Raw genomic sequence first — 23,442 nt, forward strand, 5'->3', positions numbered from 1 at the left:
CGTTGCACATCAACGCCCAAGCCGTCGCCCACACTACCGTGCGCGGTCGCGCGCGTCCCGAGTCGCTCGGTGAGTCCCATCGGGTCCTTGCGGTGGAGTATCGTGCTGACCGTCGGCCTTGAACGGTGCCGCAGGACGCGCGCCCGCCGGCCGCCCGTATTTTGAGGTTGTGGACGACTATTCGCCATGGTTCGTCGTCGGGATGTTGACGTCGAGCGTGGCCTACTCAACCTTGAGTGCGGGGTCGGTTATCGAAGACAGTAGGGGAACTCGGCAGCTTCCCGGGACAGCCTTCGACGAGCGCGCAGACGGCGGACGTTGGTGTGAGGACGTGGCTTCCGCGAGGCTCATCGTGAGCGTGTCGCGCGTCGCGCCATCCATGTTCTTCCACGTCGGCCGGAGTATGGGATTGGTTTGGATGGCGGCTGGAGCCACCCCTAGACTAGGAAACCACCACGTAAGTATCGCGCCACGACCACAGCGCAGCACTGTGCTTACTCGACGATCCCTCTAGCTTCCGGAATCAGTGATTCGGGTGGCTTTGGCACTTCGACGACGGGGTGTATGCCATTCACCACGTTCGCGAAGACCTGGTGTCTGAGTGGATCGATCCGGAGTCGGTTCGGGTTGGATGGCTGGAACAGGGACCATGCCGTTTGAGCCACTACCGCCGGAACCCCGGATCCGACGGCGACCGGTGGATACACTTGAGGCGGGGAAACCGGGTGTGCCCTCCGTTCCCGGCGCTCCTCTAGGGCGGCCCCAGGTTGGAGGGAAGGGCAGCGGACGACCGCGTCGGGACCAAGAGCAAGGTTCTGACGAACCGGATTGTCGGGCCTATGGGAAGAATGCGGGGGGTTGTGAGATGGGAGACTTGTCGCTCTCCCAGGCGATGTACAGGTTCTGAGATTTAGTTGATCTGAGGAACTCACCGTGCACTCGCGGGACTTATATACTTTTCTTGAACCAAGCTACCACAACGTCGCTTGAGTGGCGTGCGCGGAGAGGCGTGCGCTTTGGCGGTATCTCTGTGTTCTATTTGATGTGGTCCGCCTCGCGCACGAGCGAGATAGGAAGTATGTCTTACGACGATGTTCTCTCTCAATAGCTGTCGTCGGTCCGACCTGGGAGGCAAGAGACATGAACGCGTATAGGTTGCGAATGAAGACTCACTTGCACCAGTACCCAGATGCGCGTGTGAACGTCGTCGCACCAGCACATGCTCCTCGTCGCATTTCCTCCTGGCAGTTCTGGGTTTACGCACGCCCGACTTGGAGGGTGGTCGGTCGAGAGCTGACCTGGAGCCTGTGCCTTCGGTGGTTCTTCGAGAACAGATAGATGGAGGAGATTCGATGAAAGACCAGGAAGTATCAATGCGTCGTGCTCTCACATGCATGGGATACGAAACGAAGCAGCGAGGTGAGTCGGAAAGCGCTTAGATTAATCCCGAGCAGATAATCTGGTTCAGGGCAGGCTTTTACGCGTTCTTATCTCCGCTGTTGACTGGCACGTCTATTGATTCGGCGTTTCAACGCGCTCCTTCTCCAGACTCCCTCCATGACATGCGCAGCATATTCATCTCCAAGCAGGTCATATGTTGTCTAGTTGGCTCTACTCAGGATAGTATGTTGACTCGGTATGTGCTGCATACGTCACTAAATGCGCTGACTCTGCGTCGGAGATGCTGCCTGTGCAGTGCGCATGCGCGACGTCGACGCTGCTCACGTCGCTTCAAACAACACCACGATCCGTCCGAGGGTACGCACGTACGGGCGGTTGTGGAGGCGTCGTCGGGATCGACAAGGAGCGCACCCAGGCGATAGACGCGGGGACCGAGAGACAGCAGCAGGGCGCTTCAGAGGGAGTTTGATCCGTAGAACGTGAGGAGGAGCGCGACGATCACTACCACAACCAGGGAAATTTCCGTGTATGCCGCGGTCTTGGCGAGGGGTGCGTCGCGCTCGTTCATGCGTTGGGGTGGTCTCTGGGACGGTGGATGAACACCGCGACGGTGCGTCTGACACGGTGCGTATGAGCATGAAACATAGGCGCGAAGTGGGCAGAGTGGGCACTCACTCTGCCGATATGAACCTCAACCGGCAGAGACGTGGCGGCGGGTTCGAGCTCAACCAAAAGCGCGTCCTGGGAAGAGTGGGGTGAGTCCAGTGTGCGACGATGACGACGTCGACAGTCTTACCGACGGGATCAGCGCCTCGGATGCTTTCGCGGCGGACACAGCCAGGTGCCCTGAGTGTGCTGCAGACAAGAATGGGTGCGTCAGAATGAGCCTTGGACATGATAGCGACAAGCAGACGCGCCTTGTAGTACTACGAGCACGAAGACAGCGAGGAGCGCCGCGGCTGCTCGATACATCCTATAATGTTTAAAGTGCCTGGGGCTCGGTTTCGTCCCTGTTTGGAACGTTTCAAAATGATACGGATCTGAACGCGGTGGGACAACGACGGAGAGGGCGGAGGAAGGCGGAGGGCTGTTCAGCATATCTTTCCGACCCGCTCGGGGTCGTTGGCCAGGCCGACTCAGGCCGACTCGTGCTGATATGCGACACAACCACATGCGCTGAATTCGCCATTGGAACATGTGAGCGCTTCGACTTCGGAGGGTCGTGCCCTGCCGTGCCTTGGCAATCACTGCGAAGCTTCACTCCAGGCTCGACCCTTGAAACTGAGATTGATGCTCGGAGAGGAAGGCGTCCTCTTTTACCCCTCGCATGCTGGACCTGCCCGGACACCTGTGGTCAGAAGAAGAGTCGAAGTTAGGGTAACAAATTTGGCATGCGCGCGCACGAGTCATAACAATAAGTACTGACTTGTGCGTGAGCATGAAATTCGTGTCTACGTGCCGCGCTGCACCGGTACACTCGCTGTCGGGAGTTGCGTGATATCACGTTGCTATCAGATCCAGCCGCAGAGGACCATGCCCATGCTCGGGCCTGAGTCGCTTGTGAACGATGTGAGTGTTGAAGGAGACGGAGGAGACCTTCAATTTCAAGGCACGGTCGATCCCCTCCAAAATCGGGCGCGGTGCGGGATATGTGCGCTCTGGGAGCTCGCGATGGACGGGAAGATGACAGATACGTACATGCATGACGTCGTGCGGGAGAAATCGGTGTTCCAGGAGGAAGCGAAAGCGCAAGTATGTTGCGCAGGACTGCGAACTGCCAGCGACAGGAAAAGCCCGTTTGGACGGACTCTAGCTCTACGGATGAGCGGGACGGGCCGCCTATAAACTTCGATTCAGATGAAGGTTATGGCGCGGTACCAGTTGTCGATGGTAGGATATGGTTTGCTGTATTCCCAACAGCCCTGAGTCGTTTAAACAGATACACGGAACACTAACGTAAAACGAAACTGGAGTTGAAGAAATACAATGAGAATTTGCCAGTAAAGAGTGCAAGTGGAGCGTTGGATATCGGACAAGAGTTAACGGCGTTGAAGGGAAGACGAAGAAGCCAGACCTAACGGTACCAAAGGGAGACTGTGCGTTCTGTACGATACGGTCCGTCCGCTGTCGCGAATTCGCGGACCTGGACGGTCTCCACGCCACTCACAGCAAGACGTCCGCCTTCTGTGCACACAAACTCGTCAGCATATCGCCGTTCATGCGTCCACTTCGCCGTTGGGACTCACCACAGCAGCGCTGGCCTGCGCCACGACGGCAGCAGACGCGGCGGCGGCGCTGTGCGGGGGGCGGGGGCGGGCAATCGCAGCGGAAGCGGCGGCATTGTGCGCGGGAGCGACGACCGCGGCGGACGCGGCGACGGCAGCAGACGCAGCGACGGCAGCGGAGGGACGAGCCGCGGCCGTGGCAGCAGACGGGCGCGCCGCGGCGGTCGCGGCCGACAGCGCGAAGTCCTGGTTGGGGTGCACCGCCGCGGCGGAGGCGACGGCGGCGGTGGCGACGGCGGCAGACATAGCAGCGTTTGCAGCCATGACGGCGGGGGCGGCAGTCGCGGAGAGTACTGCGAGTTGTGGAAGTGATCAGACACAACGGAAGGAGGAGGAGGAGGCACACGTACGCTGGGTGCCGAAGACGGTCGCGGCGACGATGATGGAGGTGAAGCGCATTTTGGCTTGGTGAGATTGGGGAGTGGAGAAGGGTGTGGAGATGTGCTGAGGATGTCGGAGGACCGATGTCGACACCCAAGAGTTGCACTGGGCTTTATATCGTGCTACCAAGGGCGTCTGTCGGGCCGCTTGAAGTACGACACATTTGTTTTCAGCAAACGCCGTCGGAGTTGTTGGTTTGAGAAGCGGTCCTAGAAAGACAGCAGAAATGGTAAGCGGGGAAGTAGCGCGCATTGTGATCTGCATCCGACTGTGGATGTCGTAACATTAAATGCCAGCGATCCAGGGAAGACACACCTTTCGCGATCGACACTCACAGGGCGCCCACGCTCGTCCATGTCATTGTGGGCATATTGGGCTGTCGGTTATTGCATATCCAATTGCTAGCACTCGAACAGCGAGATGCCAGCAGACAATCCCCCAACAGGTACCTTAGTGAATCGAGAACTTGAACGATTTGCGACACAAGCGCTTGGATTTACGCCTCTGTCATGTACGGCTAGAAGCTCATCCCGAAGTTCTAAGACGGGCAATCACTGACGAAGAACCATCAGACATCGCGCGCGCCTGCCTCGGTATCACATCACTTACCTTTCGAAGCTCCGCCTTTCTATTCTGTCGCCCATTCTCCACGTCAGCGCCCATCGTTCCCCGCCCCGGCGACATCGCAAGCGTGCTGAGAGCGGACATTCTCCCGGTCCAAATCTAGATCGAACCTCCGTACGGCACCAGTCCCAGTCCACGGGGCTGTTTGTGTTCCGTTGTGCCGACACACCCAACATGAGGTAAGTAGATTATAGCTTACATTAGCAGCGGCCATGCGGCGCAAGACGCGAAGATGCAAGGGTCAGGCCGAAGGTTGGATTCAGATTGCCTAGTCAACGCAAATGGCGCGCGTCAGGCCCCGTTATGCGATATCAGGTCGACTCAAGGAGAGTAGCTGCGCACTCACTGGTTGCGGCACACAGCACGGAGACCGGGAGAGATGAGAGGGTGCTGGTGAGGCGCATTTTTTTGCCGCCATCGAGCTCGGTGTTGGGAATAGTTTTGTCTTGAGAGTGCTTGATAAGTACTTGAGTTCCGAGATGTTGAAGTGGGCCGAGGACTAGTCGAGTCCGTGCCTTGCGGGACGTCGTGCAAGCGTCCGTCAACTGCGGGAGTCTACTCCAGTTTGCAATCAACCTGAGTGTCCGGGCCGCGTTGACCGTCTTTGCAGCATGGCTCTCGGAGGTTCACATAGCGGAATCGCATGTGCGCGACAGTCGGAGTCATGGGAGAAGGGCCGAATGCAGCTAGGCGCCAGCGCACCGCCCGGGAGCATCGATTAGACGCCTCAACATCATTTCCGTCAGTCCCGCGGTTCGATTCCGATTCACGCTAACAGCAACAAGCAATGCGTTTGTGAACATTACGATTCTGAGAGCACTCTACAGAAGCTGGTATACACCACAATACCCTAAACGCGGCCGCGCCGTAGTACACAAAGCATAGTTGGCAAATCACACAGAAGTCCAACCGGCGCGTAGGCCGCGACGGCACACCTAAATAGAACAAAAGGAAGGGGAAAAAAGCGAGCAAGCAGGGCGCGGTTCGTCGATCCAGACGGTCGTCTAGCGCGCCCAGGCGAGTCCTGGGCCGCGCTGAAGCGGAGAGAGACGGGGTCGCGAGTCTCGGGCGGGCCCGAAGACGAGCGACGCCTTGTCCGTACGAATCGAAGCGCGGAGCCCCGCTGCTCGCGTCTCTTCTTCCTCAGAATCCGAACACAACCGCAGCACCCGCGACGAACACCGCAGCGGCGCCGATGCGCCCATCAACGAACGTGCCTAGCGCGCCACCCGTCGTCCCGGGGGTCGTGCTCGGCTGCGTGGACGAGTCTGAGGTGCTCGTGGGGCTCTTTGGGGCGGTGCCGGTGGAAAGGGTGGAAAGGATGGTGCTGGTGCCGTGCGAGGTGGCAGGGACGCTCAGGACGGTCTGGGAGGTGGAGGAAGCCGAGGACACCTTGGCGGTCGAGGAGGAGGAAGTCACAGACTGGGTGGTCGAAGAGGAGGACGTCACCGAGGAGGCAGTGCTGTGAGTACCAGTAGAGCTGGATGTGGTGCTGGTGCCGTGGCTGCCGGTGGAGCTAGTCGTAGAGCTGGTGCCGTGGTGGCTGGAAGAGCTGGTTGTGATGGCGCTGGTGACACTACTAGTGGACACAGTGGAAGCGGTGGTGACGCTGATGGGAGAGATGGTCGTTTCGAAAGTGGAGGGAAGGCTGACGCGGCGTCAGCGCGAATGGCGAATGCATTCGAACCGTGAGCACTCACGAAGTGGACCTGGTCGAGCTGTGGCTGATCGACGTTGACTCAGAGCGGACCTGGAGGTCATTCACAGCGACCGCAGTGACTAGGCGACGCGTACCCTCAGTCCGAATCCGGGGACAGGGCGAGGGGGACCATCACGTACCCTGAGCCGCAAGGACAGCCACGGCAAGGACGATGCTGAACGAACGCATATTTGGGGTGAAGTTGAAAGGAGGTAAAGACAGTAGTGTCACGAAGGACGGCGAGGTATGCGCTCGTATCGCGAGCCGGGTGGGCAGGACGGCGGGGAAGAGATGGGCAGGCTGCGAAGGCGGGCTCGGTAGATGAGGGAAACGGTGGCGAGCTGTGCCTTCCCGAAAACCGAGTGGTTTTGATGTTCGGATCGCGGTCCATGGGATGGCGGCGATGGATCGCTAATAAGATCAAGCCGCTGTCCACATGTCAACGTCCATTCTGCCTGCCCGAGTATGTGTTTCCTAAGTGCCGCACGTCTTCGACAACCCTCTGCGGTGACGAACTTCGAGCAAAAGCCTACCCCATGGCCGCAAAATGAGCCCTGCATACTCACAGAACCTGTGGCACAAGGAGAACACTGAAGGCTTCTTTAGTCCGCCGCACATCTCGGATCCGTCACGCACCGCTGAGTTTGTCGGCCACGGGGAACAATCCCCGTCTCGGTGGCAACACTGTAGCAGGTTTGGGCACAGGGCAACCAGTGATCAATAGCCGCTGATCAAAGTACTATATATATACTTACCTAACGCATCTGGAAGCTGCCCTGGACCGTATACAGAGACAAAGCAAAAGCAAGCGAGGTTCCAGCGATTTTGATGACATCGCCACCGCGGTCTGTCCGATGTTACTGGCATGCTGTGACCTATGCCCGGAGATGCGGGGAGAGCTGGCCGGCGGTCCAGCGTTTGGGTGGAGCATTTCAGCTTGCAAATTGACAGCGTGGGGCAGGGGCAACGCAGGGGGTGCAAAGGGGTACGTAAGTTCACGCTTGTAAAGGGCGCCTGTTCGAGTGTTCATACACTGCGGTACAAGACTTGTTCATGTAGCATACAGGTTTGTCGGCGTCGAAAGTGAAGCAGTGTGCACCCACCACCCTGCCCGCCCCTCGCACCGTTTCCTACCGCATTTTTTCGTACATACTTGTATAATCAACACGTCGTATGTGTCTGAATGATGAAGATATATTTATTACTACACCAAATTACACGGTGGTAGCGGGGCAGGCGGAGGCGAAGGGCGGGAGCAAGACGGGCGTCGGGTGGCGGCCACGTCCGCTTGAGTCCGGTGTGCTGTGCCCGAAGGAGCGCGAAGCGCACGCGGGCGGAGGTGGGCTAGACGTAGGTGGAGGAGGGTGACGCGATGTGGGTTGAGGGCGACGCTGCGACGTAGGAGGTCGACGCGGGCGGAGGAGAGCGCGGGTGGAGGAGGACGCCGCAGACAACGAGGAGGAGGTGGGCAATGAGGCGGGCAGGCGCAAAGCAGGTCGCCGAGGAGGTGGGCAACCCGGAGGAGGGCGGCGCACAGGTGGGCGGCGCGCGCGGAAGAGGCGAACGACAACGCAGAGGAGGCGGGCGACGCGGGCGGAGGAGGGCAGCGCAACGTGAGCGGAGGCGGGCGACGCGGGCGGAGGAGGGCAGCGCAACGTGAGCGGAGGCGGGCGACGCAGAGGTAGAGCAGGGTGACGCGGGAGGAGGCGGGCGACGCCGATGAGGCGGATGTCGAAGGTCAGGCGGAGGCAGGCGAGGTGGAGGGCGATGCGGAGCAGGAGCGGAGAGCGAGCGTGAGGGGAAGGACGTTGCGCGGACGTCCCCCACAAGTCGTAGGTGTCGACGGGGCGGCAGGCCAGATGATTGAAGCAGGAGGGGGGGAGATATTTGGACGGTGCGAACCTGGACGTGCTCTCGGTCCTTCGCTCAGTCGGCGCACGGAAGCCTGAGGACGGGATGGGCAAGGCGGAGGGCGCAAAACTACTTGAGATAGGCCGCGGCACATTGCCAAAGCCAAAATATTCTGCGTCCGGGTGGACGCCGGGCCCTCTGATTCGTCGTGGTTGTCACGGGCGCCGCTGGGCGAGGGAGGGCAGGTTGAGGGCAGCAGGTGGAGTTAAAGTCGAAGGAGCGACGATGGTCGTGGAGGAGGAGGAGGAGGAGGAGAGCAAGGACGGACGCGTGTCGTGCATCACAGCCACGCATCCTTACCGCCCACCGAGGCGCGTCTCCGATGGCGCGTATCACAGCAGTGGTTCACTCGTTCACTGGGTGCCTGCCGATCAGCTACATATGGCAACCATTGTCGCGCCTGTGTTGCCGTATATCCCGGTCGGAAAACCTCAAACTGGTGCGGCTTCTGAGGCTATTACAACGTTGTCGCAGCTCATCAAGCAATGATTTAAAAAAACAGCCCGATGCCCTCATGAACCGTCCGGCTGCCCTGACTTCTTCCATCTTCCGACCACCTTCGCGACCGTCGGCACACATAAGTACATCTGTGCGGTCATGGAGCCGTCCCCGTCCGTCACAAGACGGGGATGCATCACCGCGAAAGGCTGCCGGGGAATTGAGCGCAAGAAGCAGCCTCGGCGCACATATAAACCCAAGGGAGCTTAATTAAATTGTTACCAGGGGCGTCTATTCACGATTACCAGTAGTAACTACTAGTAGTTCATACAGTATGCAGATATGTTGTTCTGTGACCTTTGTCACGTGCCTTTGGGTGATATTCATAGTAGTAAGTAATAGTAACGATACGATGATGCCACCCTTGCGGTAGTAAGTTATCTTGAATGTTACATCATGAGCTGCGTGCCCGGTGGAAGGTGCAGCCTGCAGCCGCGCGCACGTGCCATGGACATTGGGGCGAACAGCAGCCGGGCGACACGCGCGCGAACTCATAGGAGGAATGCACGTGATGCGGTGAACAGGGAACAGGGGAACGCGCCACGCAAGACTGGGCAGCGCAACCGACCTCGACTCCGAGTTTCTCGGACTCCGTTCATTCAGCTGCTGGGCTGGCCCGGCCCGGCGTTCCCGCGCCTGTACGCGCGCGGTGCTTTCTGTCCTTCGCGTGTCGCTCCTCCGCTCGCCCCTCCGCCCGCCCTCCTCCGATCACTTCTTGTCTCGCTCTTACTGTCGCTCTTTCGCTTTCGCTATGGCTCTCTCACACACACTCGCTCTGTCTCGTTTTCTCTGCCACTCGCGCGTCCACGTGTCTGCTATCGCCCCCGCGCACCCTCGTGTGCTGTCGTAGGTGGCAGGCACCCGCGTGATGTGGTCTGAAGCAGTCTGTAGCGTACTCTAGCTCCGTCTTAGCCTAGTGTACCTCAGCGTTTTCGATTGCGACCCGCTTTCAGCTGATTGCTTTGAGTGTGGAGTGCGTACGCGCTGTCAAAGTGGTTGTCGTGCGACGTGTATACACTGCATTGAAGTAGCACATTATGTATGATAATAGTTGCGCCCACATTAATACATCTCGTTGGTCCCAGCTCGAGTTGCACTGGTGCAACCGCATTCTCTGCACCATATACCTCGCACATAGGACGCACCCGCATCGCCGATTACTACCTAGAAGTTGAGATCAAGCGCACGCAAGACCTCCTTGTAAGCGTCAAGATCGTCGGCATACTCTGCAAGGGCATCCCGAAGAGACTAGAAAGATACATAAGTCGGAGACTGAGAACAAGGGTATGTGAACACTTACGAGGTCATGATACTTCTCGTCGATCGACACCCCCGGCTTCAGTGATTCAACGTGACACCTGCGAAATCGGTCGCGGCCACGACCGTACACAGCACTCTGTTGCATAGCGTATGCACGCTTGCCCCGCGATAAGTCACTTTCCTTCGTCGTCACTTGCCAAGCTTTGGAGTAGAAGTCATGGCCAGCGACGCCATTACGGAAGTCCGTGAACAGGTAGTTTGCGTGGGCGTCCGCTTGATACTTGCGCTGTAGGCGAGTGTGGAACATCGTCGACTGTGCTGCAGCAGAGGTTAGGAAGCATCAACGATAGCTCGAAGATGTACATACCATTGTCGCGCCACTGCGGCTCAGTATCTTCAGCGGGGGGTGGTTCAGTAGACTTGGCTTCTCTTGATGGCTGCTGCCGCTTGTCCTTCTTGGGGGTTAGAATGCGCCAAACCCAAGAGGAGTACCGTCGTGTGTCGCCTGGTTGACGCGAGGTAAGGTCGGAGAGGGTCAGATCGGTCTTCAAGTCGATCGCGCGCAGACGACCTTCCGATGAGTCTTGGTCTGGTTTGTGGTCGAGAATTTTGCGCAGTGCCGACACGCGTTGGAAGTTGTCGTTGTAGCGTTCGGCCAGACGATAAGCGTAGTGACCGCTCCTCTGGAGTTCGGTCTGGAAACGCGTACCTGCTTTCTGCCCTTGCTTCCCGGCGGTCTTCTTCTCGCGCAAGAAAGACGCACGATACTCGACAGCGCTTCGTACATGGGCAAGATCATCGAAACAATCAGCAGTGCGCATGGCCAGCTCACCGCGGGCGAACACCTCGATTTCGAGGATCTTGACCTCTTCCTTCGTGTAATCTGAAGGTAGGCCGATGATTTCCTGGTCGTCGATGTCGTTACTCGTTCTCTCGTCATCATCGTCGCGGACATTTCGAGAGAACTCGCGTCGACCTTGCGCGACAGGGTCCTCATCGGCAGCGGCGAGCGGCATATACCGCTGTTTCTCCTTGAGCCACTGAGTAAGGTCTCGGATATATCCGCGACGGGCGGTGGCAAAGGGGACCGTGGCCTCGTCCGATTGACCGAAACCCTTATTGCCCAGCTTCTTGCGCTGCTGGAGCTTGAAACTAGGAAAGATGTCAGAAACAAATTGTTCGGTAGGGGTACGGAACTCACAGCGCTCTTTGCACGTCGATCCCACTGCGGACGAAGAGCGCTGCACGCTTCTTGAGGTCCACGTCTGCAGGGGAAGAGTGCTTCGCGTTCTCGTGGGATTTCACGAGGTCATCGAACGCCTTCTCGCGATTAGGAACTGCGTTTTCTTCGTCAGTGTGAGCCAGTACAGAAGTGCGGGGACCTACGATGAGTGGTGTCGAGCACAAATGGGCTTTGTTTGGACGACTCTTCTCGCTCCTTGAAGTTGAGCGGCGTCGGCGCTGAGGGTCGAATGCCTTGCGCAATCCAACGAAGAACCTTGGTGGGGCCAGCGCCGGCAATCATCGAGGCCAACTCGTCTGTGGCCTCTTCCTGGTCGACGTATGTCTTCTCGACCTGCCTAGCCAAGAAGTCGGCTAGGGGAACAGTATCAACCTAGGCACGCGCCGATACGAAGATATTGCTCACGCTGTTTCTGCCGTTGGCAAAGGTTCCAGAAGTTGAACGTCATGTTGAGCTTGTCGTGTCGGTTTCCAGCCGTCATCTCGCTTGTGGCGGGCCCGGCGAAGTTCATCTTGATCCATGGCCTCTCGACTTGCTCGCCATGCTGGAACCCGAAGCCGTAGGAGAGTGCGAGCGAATAGACCGTCTTGCACATGTCGCGGTGGCCGTGCGCGTGGAAGGCGGGCAGGCAGCAGTACATCTTCTTGATTATGGGGACAACAGCGGGGAAGTTCTTCTCCATACGTTTCAGGAGGTTGCGAATATAGATGCACATAATGTCGTATGTCATACCGACCTCGATCAGTTCGGCCGCATATCGCAGTAGGTGCCTGGCGACGAGTAGGTCGATGAAGGCATACCTATAACACTATTAGCCATTAAAAGTACAGCGGACGCGGAATCAACTCACCGCTCTCCCGAGATGAGGTCGATTACACCTTGATGGAAAAAGAAGGTATGACGACAGGTTATGGCGGCGACGCCACTGATATCGACTGTCCGGAACTTGCCCAAACGCTGCGCGCGAGCAACCTTGAAGCTGCTGCAGGTATGGGTCTTCGCGACAGTTAGCGGTATCATCTGATAGATGGAAGTACAACTTACCACGCGGTCGTCGTCATTCTTGAAACTCTCTTCGACCATGTTCTTCATGTCGGCCAACTTGACCATGAACCCTTGCCCCTCGCTAAGGGCTTTGTCGTTCTTGTCGTCGTTCTTGGTCCTCTTCGGCATACCATGGCAGGCGTCGACCCCGAGGTTGTGGCGGTAAATATATCTGATAGACGAAGCGTAAGTGTGTAATCTCATGATGGAAACGGTCGGACGCACGGGGCACGCGTTTCCTGAGCCCAATCGAGGGGAAGATTGACGCTGGGGAGTGGGCAAGTAAGACATGCAACCGTGAGGTCGTCCGAGCTCCGGTTGGGGATCTTGACGCCGTGGTAATGACCGGCACGCTTCTTCATCGTCAGGTGCTCGAACATGCGATGTACACGACGGAAGGCGTCGTAGGGGTCCTATGAAGCTCGTAAGAATGGGGTAGGACGAGGAAGGTCCAGCCTCACGTACCGGCACCTTGTCAGGAAACGCGCTGTCGGTCAGACGTTGCAAGATGTCAATAAAGTCGTAGGCGTTGACGTTGCTGACGTTCCAAAGGTGGTCGTACAGTGTGAGTAGTGGAGTTGTGAACGCAGTTTGAGGCTGATCCAGGGTGGCGGGCCAGATGCGCTCCTGGATAAGTTGACAGGGGACGGAAGGGGCATGGAGACAGTGACAAAACTCGACTTGACAGCGATGGATGCCGTTCGTGTGGCAAATGGTGATTTTGGATGGCGATAACCACCCCCCTCGGGACGGGCATGCCTCACCACCGTGGCCTAGGCGAATGGTGAAGTCGAGACTGGAGAGGTCGTACTTCTTCCAGAACTCATCATCACTCCGGCGGGCCTCCACCCAATGGAACCAGTGGTGGCGATGCGCGGTGAGGTGGCACTGCGTGCAATGCGGACTACTATCCCAGCACTCGGTGCAGCGTAACCAGGCGTCCTTATCGAGGCACCGAGTGCACTTGCTGAGAGGCTTGCGCGAGTCCTCCCAGGAGAACATCGCCTCGATGACCTCCGTTTCGCGCGGGAGCCACTCGTTGTAGTGGTCCATCATCGTTTTCTGCAGTGAAATGAGTGGAGGACATAAGCAAACACACACTCTACACACCGTCTTTGGTTTCGGCTGTTCCACCTTCTCAGGATCGGCGGACTCCTTCTCACCGACGGACGGTGCATCCTCCCAGCTGTTCTGAAGAGAATTGGGCTCTTGGGAGACGTCGTACCCAGTTGGGAGGGCATCTGCGAGGACGGATGGTGTGGTGATGTCAAGCCGAGCACGTTTCGAGGGCGTATCTTGCCGTAACTTCACCGTATGATAGTGGACTTGCCTCTGGGTGACGATGGGTATGCCGCGATGGTCCCGGCCGTACACAGTGGAGGACCCGGCCCGTAACTGAGGGAGGGCTGTCCGAGGCGTCTTCTTCGTCTTTTTCTGGCGGAGGCCCATGGCATAGAGGGGACGAGACAGAGGGGGAAACGGACATCGAAAGCAGTCCATTCAATTCAAAAGACATACCTACCATCGTAGGTTGCTTGAATGTGGTCCGGGAGGAGTGTGGTCCGAGAGGCGTGGCGCCCAAAAACGTTATGCGAGTGGTAGATGTGGTACAAGACATGCGACGCGACAAGCAATTAGTATCGTAAAGAGCATTGTTCATTCAGGAAACACATGAGGGACAAGGGGAGCGCGGCCGGAGTAAGTAAAAAAAGTGGTACAATAGAAGGAAGCCACGGCCCGCTCCATCTCCTCGACGGTCTGTGCGTTAATCGACGGGTCCACCACAATCTGCGAAGGACACTGTGGCCATCTCATGACGACACGGCGGAGGGCTTCGACGCACCGGACGCGCGAGCTCGGCATGCGATGGGAGAGGCCTACGCCGAAGACCGGAAGCTGGTGAAGGCGGTAGAGGTCGCGATGATGGAACACACCCACGAGAACTTGCTCGCGGATGAAATCCGCGTCGGGAACCCCGTGCATGGGCACCAAGAGTCGGTCGAGGGCGAGGAGTTCGTGGCGGAAGCCGAGCTCAAACAACTCCCAGAGAATCAGTGGTCCAGTGGTTGCATCAACCGCGGTGATGGGACGGTGGAACCACTCGATCGCGCCGGAGTCTCGCTCTTGGAAATCCTCCATCAGGAACGCGCGACAGAAGACCTCTTTGACCTTCTCCAAACGCTGGGTGCGACGATTGGTCACAGTGGTGGCCGCCGCGTTCGTATCGCCGTTCAGGAAGTCTCGCCACCACTGTGGCCCCACGCGCGTCGCAGGAGAGTCTGGAAGAGCGAGGAGGTACAGCCATGGGTCACGGACCCCAAGCCAGTTCATGAGGTAGCGCGCGACGCGTTGTTCTGTAGTGGGCCCAACAAGCAGTGAAGGCTCTGGAACCCAGTAGCCCCAAAGTTCCTCCGAAGGCCTGCTGGGTTGGGAGCGATCAACGGATTGCATTGCCAAGTCCCACGCTGGGAGCGTACGCGGCATCCACGCGTGATCCTTGTCGACGAACTTGTCTCGCCCACGGAGGTGACTAGGATGTACTGCAAACGTATGAGCAAGATATATCATGATATACAAACTAACGCGAACCTTTCTTCGCCTGGGAGACCCTGTGGGAGCTTGACGAGGGCAGCGAGCGAACTGGACCGCTTGCTGAGGGCTCCGAGGACGGTCGCACACGATAGTCGAATCGCGTCAAAAGAGGTGCTTGAGATACGTCGACGTACATGTGCTTGACAGAGCATACAGCTTGGAGGTGACGCAGGCCCGAGAGTCCGGAGAATATGGGGACCCCGTCCGAGGCAAAGGGCGAGAGAGCCAGCTTTGACGGCTGGCGCAGAGGGGTCGCGATCCGTTGGACGTCGTCGAGATTATCTCCAACGCGGGGTCTGACGAACCATACAGGCACACCGGCACGATAGAGTGTCTGGGCGTCCCCCGGATCGGTGCAGAATGCGCCCATGTAGCCAAGTTGGACGGTTGAGGCTCCGGTCGCGGACGCCGTAAGACGAGAGTAGTCGATCCACGCGCGACATGCCAGCCAACGACGCTGGGTCTCCCGGAGTTGAAAGAGAGAGTCGCGGAACGTCGCTGGGCAGAAGCGGAGACGATCGCGAGCTTGAGCCATCGCAGTGGCCATATGCGCGAGCCGAGGGATTGGGCTTCCAAGGCTGTGGATATGCTCCTGAACTCGTTCTCGCATCTCGTCGACGAGAGAACAGAGCTTTCGGAAGACGGGGGAGACGAAGAGACCAAGCGATTTGAATACGCAGCCCTCCACTGGTCGGAACTGTGTCTTGAAGTCTGGAGTCCACCAGACCGGAGCGTACTGATGATCATCAGGGTAGGGGTGTCGCACTACAGACAAAAAGGCGAACTCGGGGGCGAAGATCTGAGGCCATTGGAAGGGATCGTGCTCCCCGTAGCGGCAGTCGGATCGCAGGGAGACCTTGATGAGACCAACGAATGGTTCGGGAACCCAAGACATGTTTGGTGTCGTTACGATGTAGTTGCCGTCCGCAGTGAACGCCGCCACGCGGGCCTTTTTGATGTCCAGATCTTTAAGACGGGCGTTGGTTGAAGTAATGAGGGTGTATCACTATAGACGTACCAGCGAAAGCGTCGGGGTCTGACTTCGAGCCGTGGGTCATGGCGTGACGTTCCACACGAATTGAACCTAGAGAAACAAAGGGGAACGCTGAAAGAAAGCAGGTGTGTCTTGTTGCGTTGGTTTGCGGCGCGCGAGACAGTCCAGCGGGGGGTAGAGAGGTCTGACCAATAGGAAAGACCTGCCGAACACTACGGAAGGACGCAAAGTCGTTCCGTAGTCTGACGGCTGGGGAAGAGGGGTGGGAGGATACGAGGTGATGGCGGTGGTGGAAAGAGGGTGCGGTGATGTCAAGCTAGTGATGGTGGAAGGAGGACGTCGAGTAGGTTGAGGAGGGAGGGCGGGAGAGAGAGGAGGAATGTCGCAGGAGCGCGAAGCGTCAAGCGCACGCTCGGAGCGCACGCTCGGGAACGCGGGGCGCCCATGACGCTGACCTCTTCCTCCCATCCGCCATCTCCCTCTCTCCTGGCGCTCTCACCGCCTCACCCTGAGTTCGTCCAAGGTGCGTAAAGCATTCACTGAGCCAGATCTTGCGGCTTGCTCACATTCTCATAGTACAGGAGTTGTAAGATGGATCGGTACGTGTCACTTTACCCTCATGCATTCAACCCCGTCGCCTCGGCGGGTCCAACACCCTTCTGCGAGTCCAACACCCTCGCCCCTCCTTCCGCAAGTCCACCCCCCTCACACCATCCTCTCCCATCGCCGTCCTATCGGACTATGGCGAGTCTCGCACGACTTTGTGTCCGCGAGCTCGTCTGAGGCGTGTTTCCCACTGGATCACATCCGGAATACCTAGTGCAAGCCCTTCTCAAATTCCTCGCCCATCGCCCCTAACAATCCCTATCATCAACATGGGATCTCCTCAACCTATCAGAACGATTGAAGACACGAGAAATCGGGTTGCACGGTCCGGATTCAAGCTCTCGGTGGGCCACTCGACCAAGAAGTGCCGCCACAAGCCCCGCTTTGTTTCGTTCTTAGTGGCGTGATGTGGTCCGTTGAATATATAAAAGGTGCGCCCTTTTGACCGGGTGTCGAGTTCATCGCATCTGATACCACCTCGCCATGACCCAGGCTCGCGATACGGTTCTCAAGTACTTGCACGACCATCTCGAGGGCTGGTCTAACCCCCATGAGGTCTGCCGTGACGGGACCCTCCACCTCGTTCGAGCGTCGTGGGGCAAGAATCGTGCGTCTCGCACCGGCATGGTGTACAACATCGTGAGTGGTAAGCACCTTATGCTCATATTTGCACGCTAACGATCCACTTTACAGTGTCGCAAGGACTCCCCATGTCCTTTCGTGGTATGCAAGGTCCAACTCCCCCATTCTTTGCGTCTGGAGTGCCTCCGTGAAGTTCTTGCGGCGACGTCCCACCACCCAGCGTCATGGCGGGCCGATCTCATCAGGGAGATACACCGCCTGTGCTCTCGCACCGGGGAACCGTTCATCGAGGCCGCGCTTCTTGCGACCCTCAGCAATACCGCCGACAACCCCACCCCGTCTCGCCTCGGAAGGCCGGCTCTTCCACGCGAGGACGTCACTGTAAGGCTCTTCTTGGAGGTATGGGTCTCAGCTCGCGTCAGGCATATCTCTCGTGCTAACCAACAATTAGAATTGGACGCCGCCCACGTCCATCAAAGAGCAAGGGAAACGCTACAAGAACAATACCGTAGCTCTCCGTTGGGGCGAAATGCAAGAGTTGCGTGCGGCCATTTCCGATGCGGTCATCAAAGGCATCATCGGCCGTAACTCTGCGTTCGAGTACTTCGATCGTCCATCAAACTCCTGGAAACCCAAGTCTGAAACCCGCATCGTCCTCCAACTCCATGAGGGCCTTCTTGTCAGGCACAAATCCGTTCAGATGCCTTTCGAATTCGCGCAGCAACTGCGCGAGGTGTTACCACCGAACGTACCCTCCCTGCTCCCGCCGAACCTCTCCTCTATCCCGCACACTCCGAACGCCTCTGTCGGCCACTCATCCGCTCAGCCGGATGGTAGTTCCAAGCTCTCTCGAGACCCCGCGCGCCGCCAAGACTCCCCGCCGCGCAAACGACGTGCACTTGCGTCTGCCCCGTCCCCCACCCCCGCTCCATCGCGTCTGCGGATACGCAGAATGGTCCCCACGTCCACTCTGTTTGATGTAGCGGACGAGATGCATGCTCCCATGACGGATGGGTTCTGGGATGCTCTAGCGGCCGAGCAGCACTCCGATGGGGACAACGACGTCGACTATGAACAAGACTTCTTCTCCGACTTTACAGAGTCCTTCACTGACATGTACGCCATGTCCGACGCCGAGGACACAGATACAGCCCCCTCGAGCAGCGTATCAGCCACTCCTGCTCCTGCTAGCGCGTCCTTTACCTCGTCGCGCGCGTCCATGCCTGTTGTGCGCGCAAACAACGTTGCTCCGCCCACCGTGGCCGCCTCCACGCACCCAACCGGTACTCAAGTCCGCGACCCAGCCACCCCGACGCGCGCCCCACGCGTGCTCGCCCCCCTTCCCCGGACTCGCACGAACATTCCTACCGTGCGCCCCACCGTTGCCTCCACTAGCACCCAAGTTTCCTGCGTGCCCGCCACCAGTAGCCAGACCCGCTCCGCCCCGACCATGGCTTCCTCTGCCGCCGCGGCTACCCAAGCTCCTGCGTCGGCCACGGCTGGAGCGCGTTCTCGCTCCCCGAGTCTTGCAGCGTCCGACGACTCCGAGCGCACCCTCGTGAACGAGCCCGCGCGCCCAGCCTCCGGGATTCCCGGCACGTCTTTCCTGAACCCCATCGTCATTGGTGAGGGCCCGGGCGAGGATGCGGACCATGCCTTCCAGGTCTTTGATCAGACGGGCTCCCGAGACGATCCAATAGTCCTTTAGCTACCATCACTCTAATGTATCTATATGCAAACAATGTTAATCCCCGTTTTCCGCTCACTTTATTTCGCGGTCACTCTGCCCGCGCGCCACTCAGGTCCTCGCTGCGCTCCGGCCACAAGGACCAGTGCGGCCACAAGAACAAGCGTGGCCACAAGAACCAACGTGGTCAGTGCATGCTGCGGTACGTGACCCGCCTCCAATTGTTCTTTCCCTTACTCATTCTGGCTCCACTCGGTGCTTGCCACACGTGCTCGGACAACGCGTCGCGTCGCGTCCCAGACCACTCCCTGCACCTTTCCTCGTGTCTTGCTTACACTCCCCTCTCTCCCTCGTCCGTCTCCTCGCCCTTCATCCACCATCATGTCCGACGACGTATCACGCTCTCCATCCCCCACCCGCACGGAGTCAAGCGCGCACGAGACAGGCTCGTACAAGCCCTCGCGCAACCCATCCCCTGCTCCAGACCCCAATGCTACTGAAGATGGTGGTGCGAGTGTTCCGCCACCTGCTGGCAATTCGAAGAAGGGTCGCAAGAACAAGAAAGTCAAGGCCTCGACAACCCAAGACGCGGTCGAAACATCCGACGACGATGAACCAAAGCCCAAGAAAGTGAAGAAGCGCCGAGGCAAAGGGCGTGCCGACCCTATTCCCCTACTGGTCGAGGCGACGGCTGAGGGGAAGGATCGCGGAGCTCGTATAGACTGGGACGGTCATTACGCCACTCACCGCCAATACTACGCCACCCGGTACGAAGAGTGGAGGCAGCGACCTCGCAAGGAGAAGACCAAGTTCATCACTGACCGCGCAAACGAGGCCATACAGCAGTGGGGTCTAGAACCGGACTCGAAGGCAACACCAAGCTGGTTTATTGAGGTGAGTGCGTGGCGCATAACGCGGTCGACGCATCCTGACCCCCGTATAGAGATCCCGCCACTGGTTCAACAACGTCCAGAAGCACAAAACCTGGCAAGAACGGATCGAGAAGATCATCGGCGACGAGCACCGTCCGCAGATCCGCAGCGTCGCCGCTCAAAAACACGAACCGACGCCTCTAGTCAAGCGGATGGTTCAGCGAGCGAGCGCAGCCTTCGTTCTGTGGGCCCGAGATCCGAAGAACAAGGTGAAGCTCCCCGAGTATGACGGTCCTAACCCCGGGATGCGTGCGTCACTCAGGTCGCAGGCGTTCGAGAAGGAACCTACCGAGGTGCAGGACTACTACAAAAAGCTCGCTCATGAGGAGTCTCATCGCGCGGATCCGAAGGTGGTCTTTGAGTAAGTCTCATACCTCGCATTTGATGAGAGCGCGCTGACCTGCGAGCAGGAACCAAGAGACCATGGGCTCCCTGCTCGAACAGAGCTTTGATCAGCTTGCCGGGTTCCATATCGCAGGCACCGGGCAATCGTCCTTCTCCACGATCTGGATCACACGCAAGTCTAACAATGAGTTGCATTTCGAGTAGTAAGTACCCATCTCTCAAGCGAGCTTTACTTTGCTTACTCGTTGGCAGCCTGTCCGGCGGCGTCAAGACGGAAGAAGACTTTTGGGCGTTCGAGGGAGGGCCGACCGCTGCAGAGAGAGACCGCATTCACAGGTTTGCGGAATCCCATATTCGTGAGTGCATCTCCTCCTCCCGACCAAATCGCGTGACTAACTGTACCTCAGCGCCGAACCCCGACTTTCCCGCTGACGATGAAAAGAACGAGTTGCCTGCATGGGACCCGAGAACGACTACCCAAATGCTGGCTCTCAAGAACGTCCACGACTACTTGCAGGCCGCATATCGTAAGTCTTCTCTCGAAAGTCGTGAGCTCTCGTTCATACACCCGCAGGTATGGCGCATCCTCAAGACCCCGCGGTCGCGCTGAGAGTCGCCGATATTGGACAGAAGCATACCATCGCGGATGTCTGGCAGGACGCCGGCATCGAGGGCTTCGAGACCATGCCCTTGCCCGAATTCATCACTCTATACCAGCGGCTCTACGACGCCCAAGGCACCCCCGACGCCTTCCGTTTCCTCCCGAGCGACCTTGCTCCACCCCAGCCCGCCACCGCCGGTGTCTACAACACGCAAACGATCTACCGATCACCGGCAAAGCGCATCGAGAAACACGCCCGCGTGTGGGATCTAGGCTCGCCCCCCTTACCGCCACTCGACCTAACTCCCGACCTCCACGCTCCCGCTTCTAGCGTCGCTACACCATCAGGCCCTGAGAACACGCTCATAGAGCCCGAGTCGCTTGAGCATGAAGTCGACGAGCGCGATCGAGTGGGCGAACCACGCGTCGAGGACGAGCGCGCTCACCGCGAGACCGAAGAACGCGAAAGCCTCGAGCGCACCCGTCTCCACGCTGAAGAGCATGCCCGCGTCGAGCGTGAGGCTGAAGAGCGTTCCCGCGTCGAGCGCGAGGCCGAAGAGCGCGCCCGCGTCGAGGCCGAAGAGCGCGCTCGCATCGAGGCCGAAGAGCGCGCTCGCATCGAGGCCGAAGTGCGCGCTCGCATCGAGGCCGAAGTGCGCGCTCGCATCAAGGCGGAAGAGCGCGCCCGCATCGAGGCCGAGGTGCGCGCTCGCATCGAGCGTGAGGCTGAAGAGCATGCCCGCGTCGAGCGCGAGGCCGAAGAGCGCACCCGCATCGAGGCCGAAGAGCGCACTCGCATCGAGCGCGAGCAAGACATTCAGAGGCAAGAGCGCGAATTGCAAGAAGAACTCACTCGAGAGGCCCGAGCTCACATCCAGCACCTGGTTCAAGAACACGCCGACAGGGACGCCTCACGCCTCGCTCCGGAGCAGGCAGGGCAACAGGAAGGCACGCGGCGCTGCGACGAGAATGCGCGCGAACACGGGACGCTGCAGCTCGACCAGCCCGAGAGGCGAACGACGAGGGCAGTGGCACGAGCAGCTGCTGAGACTGCTACGGCCGAGCCGAGGCGCAGCGCTCGTGGTGGTCAGCCCCCCCGTTCCCCTCCTGCGAGCATCAACACGCGCACGCTCAGGCGCAAAGCCGAGGCGGTTGAGGGCAACGACAGCGCGTCGGCGAACGGAGGGGCGAAGCGACAGAAGACAGCGCAATCGAGCAAGCCGTAAGTCACTTCGTTTGGGAGCGCACGGTAGACATGCTGACGCGTGTACAGCGCCCCTAGGCCGAGGGCGAAGGCGGCGACGTCCGGCTCTGGACCCGCGACGAGGAGCAGTGCTCGGTAGTCTGGGTGTTGCAGAACAATGTAGTATTGCTTTACCACGAACGTAGGTAGCGGCCGACTATGCGTACCATTTGTACCAGTAACTCTACGATAATCGTACGGTTTTGCGAGTCGCAATATTGAACAGTAGTAGCTTAGTAGTAGACCAGTAGACCGTGGTAAGTGCTCGCATTGCCCGCCATGCACTAAACGAGACAAATGCGACGCGTTTGGTCCTACCACAGTGCTTTACTAGTAGTTACTACTGGTAATCGTGAACTGACGCGCGCCCGGTTACAATATAATTAAGCTCTATCGATAAACCCTGTGAGCGACGCTGGGGCTTACCAGTTCTCTAACCGCTCCGCAGTCCACTCTTCAGTCCACTGCCTAGACCCGCTATCTTCTCTCCCTTAATCAGCACCCACAGCCATGAAGTCTTTTGGTACCGTCTTTGCCGTCATCCTTGCGGCGTCTCAAGGTGAGTTGACGACTCGTAGTATCCGTCATTACGACCGTTGACGGATACGTTCATTTTCTGTGTAGCACTTGTTCTCGCTAAGTCGGTATCGCCGTCCGTCACGGCACTCTCTTCGACCGTCGGCCCATCCACCACGTACACCGACGGCCCATCCGCCACGTACACCTCGGACGACCCGTCCTCCACGTACCCCGCAGACCCAATCGACAGTTCTGCCGCGGAGACCGCGAACGCGACGTTGGCCGACTCCGCCAGCGCGACGGTGACCACCCCCGCCAACGCAACGTCCACCCACGTCTCCAACGCCTCCTCCCTCGCGAGCGGCTCCCACGCGAACGTGACCTCCTCCGGCGCCGCCGCGAGCCAGACCACTGCCATGTTGAACGGGACCCCGAGCAACTCGAACCAGTCCAAGCCGGACGCAGGCAACGGCGCGTTTGCCGGTGCGTCCGTCGACGTCCGGACCGGGCTCGCGGCGATCCTCGTGGTCGGGGCTGCCGTCGCATTCGGCTTCTAGGGCGCCGTTGTTGCGGAGGAGTAGCGGGAGTGGGTGTCGGGTGTCACGGCGGCGGAGGGAGATGGAAATGGGCAGAACGGACCAGTCACGATCTTTTTCATACGCTCCTTACTTTCCGTGGACACTGATGGTACACGGTTTGCACACAACGCTTCGAGAACGGGCCAGGCTCGATCGCAGAAGAGGGCTTCGAGAAACGGCATCGAGTACTTGCGGGGGTGGCGAGCGCCATCGTCTGATAACGAGAGAGCGCACGTCCTGTGCGAGTGAGCGACGATGGCTGTCCTAGCAGCTTCCGACCAGGAATGTTATCGGGGACGATCCACTCGTCAACTAACTCGCCATCATCGTCACCGGTTTTCGGAACGTCTTCTTCGGGAAGGATGAGAGGTGTGAGATCGGGGAGAGAGGGACATGTCCAAATAACCATTCCGACTC

At 58.7% G+C, this 23,442-nt stretch overlaps 9 protein-coding genes across 9 annotated transcripts; 3 read left to right on the forward strand and 6 right to left on the reverse strand.

The window, feature by feature from the left end:
* Nucleotides 1–1,855: 1,855 nt before the first annotated feature.
* BXZ73DRAFT_106145 (uncharacterized protein) lies at nucleotides 1,856–4,085 on the reverse strand (the record flags this gene model as incomplete). Its single annotated transcript, XM_048016519.1, has 6 exons — nucleotides 1,856–2,017; nucleotides 2,077–2,142; nucleotides 2,198–2,288; nucleotides 3,569–3,585; nucleotides 3,648–3,979; nucleotides 4,037–4,085. The coding sequence occupies 6 exons, from the start codon at nucleotides 4,083–4,085 to the stop codon at nucleotides 1,856–1,858; spliced, it is 717 nt and encodes a 238-aa protein (XP_047873038.1).
* A 1,749-nt stretch (nucleotides 4,086–5,834) lies between these two features.
* Nucleotides 5,835–6,781, reverse strand: BXZ73DRAFT_106146 (uncharacterized protein; the record flags this gene model as incomplete). Its single annotated transcript, XM_048016520.1, has 4 exons — nucleotides 5,835–6,339; nucleotides 6,392–6,470; nucleotides 6,531–6,703; nucleotides 6,750–6,781. 4 exons carry the CDS (start codon nucleotides 6,779–6,781, stop codon nucleotides 5,835–5,837), a joined length of 789 nt encoding a protein of 262 aa, XP_047873039.1.
* A 3,225-nt stretch (nucleotides 6,782–10,006) lies between these two features.
* On the reverse strand, nucleotides 10,007–11,075 carry BXZ73DRAFT_54236 (uncharacterized protein; the record flags this gene model as incomplete). The annotated part of the gene is made up of 2 exons (XM_048021138.1): nucleotides 10,007–10,332; nucleotides 10,427–11,075. The coding sequence occupies 2 exons, from the start codon at nucleotides 11,073–11,075 to the stop codon at nucleotides 10,007–10,009; spliced, it is 975 nt and encodes a 324-aa protein (XP_047873040.1).
* Nucleotides 11,076–11,669: 594 nt separating this feature from the next.
* Nucleotides 11,670–12,032, reverse strand: BXZ73DRAFT_54255 (uncharacterized protein; the record flags this gene model as incomplete). Its single annotated transcript, XM_048021142.1, has 1 exon — nucleotides 11,670–12,032. The coding sequence occupies one exon, from the start codon at nucleotides 12,030–12,032 to the stop codon at nucleotides 11,670–11,672; it is 363 nt and encodes a 120-aa protein (XP_047873041.1).
* Nucleotides 12,033–12,148: 116 nt separating this feature from the next.
* BXZ73DRAFT_54211 (uncharacterized protein) lies at nucleotides 12,149–13,348 on the reverse strand (the record flags this gene model as incomplete). Its single annotated transcript, XM_048021131.1, has 3 exons — nucleotides 12,149–12,518; nucleotides 12,572–12,759; nucleotides 12,812–13,348. 3 exons carry the CDS (start codon nucleotides 13,346–13,348, stop codon nucleotides 12,149–12,151), a joined length of 1,095 nt encoding a protein of 364 aa, XP_047873042.1.
* A 654-nt stretch (nucleotides 13,349–14,002) lies between these two features.
* BXZ73DRAFT_54247 (uncharacterized protein) lies at nucleotides 14,003–15,833 on the reverse strand (the record flags this gene model as incomplete). Its single annotated transcript, XM_048021140.1, has 2 exons — nucleotides 14,003–14,886; nucleotides 14,930–15,833. 2 exons carry the CDS (start codon nucleotides 15,831–15,833, stop codon nucleotides 14,003–14,005), a joined length of 1,788 nt encoding a protein of 595 aa, XP_047873043.1.
* A 1,188-nt stretch (nucleotides 15,834–17,021) lies between these two features.
* On the forward strand, nucleotides 17,022–18,828 carry BXZ73DRAFT_106148 (uncharacterized protein; the record flags this gene model as incomplete). The annotated part of the gene is made up of 3 exons (XM_048016521.1): nucleotides 17,022–17,177; nucleotides 17,232–17,519; nucleotides 17,572–18,828. 3 exons carry the CDS (start codon nucleotides 17,022–17,024, stop codon nucleotides 18,826–18,828), a joined length of 1,701 nt encoding a protein of 566 aa, XP_047873044.1.
* A 360-nt stretch (nucleotides 18,829–19,188) lies between these two features.
* BXZ73DRAFT_106149 (uncharacterized protein) lies at nucleotides 19,189–22,028 on the forward strand (the record flags this gene model as incomplete). Its single annotated transcript, XM_048016522.1, has 7 exons — nucleotides 19,189–19,701; nucleotides 19,751–20,100; nucleotides 20,150–20,287; nucleotides 20,337–20,440; nucleotides 20,492–20,611; nucleotides 20,659–21,907; nucleotides 21,959–22,028. The coding sequence occupies 7 exons, from the start codon at nucleotides 19,189–19,191 to the stop codon at nucleotides 22,026–22,028; spliced, it is 2,544 nt and encodes an 847-aa protein (XP_047873045.1).
* Nucleotides 22,029–22,438: 410 nt separating this feature from the next.
* BXZ73DRAFT_106150 (uncharacterized protein) lies at nucleotides 22,439–23,004 on the forward strand (the record flags this gene model as incomplete). Its single annotated transcript, XM_048016523.1, has 2 exons — nucleotides 22,439–22,487; nucleotides 22,553–23,004. The coding sequence occupies 2 exons, from the start codon at nucleotides 22,439–22,441 to the stop codon at nucleotides 23,002–23,004; spliced, it is 501 nt and encodes a 166-aa protein (XP_047873046.1).
* Between the last annotated feature and the right edge of the window lie 438 nt (nucleotides 23,005–23,442).

Source organism: Epithele typhae (assembly GCF_022376455.1).
Source record: "Epithele typhae strain CBS 203.58 chromosome Unknown BXZ73scaffold_77, whole genome shotgun sequence".
Classification (NCBI taxonomy): domain Eukaryota; kingdom Fungi; phylum Basidiomycota; class Agaricomycetes; order Polyporales; family Epitheliaceae; genus Epithele; species Epithele typhae.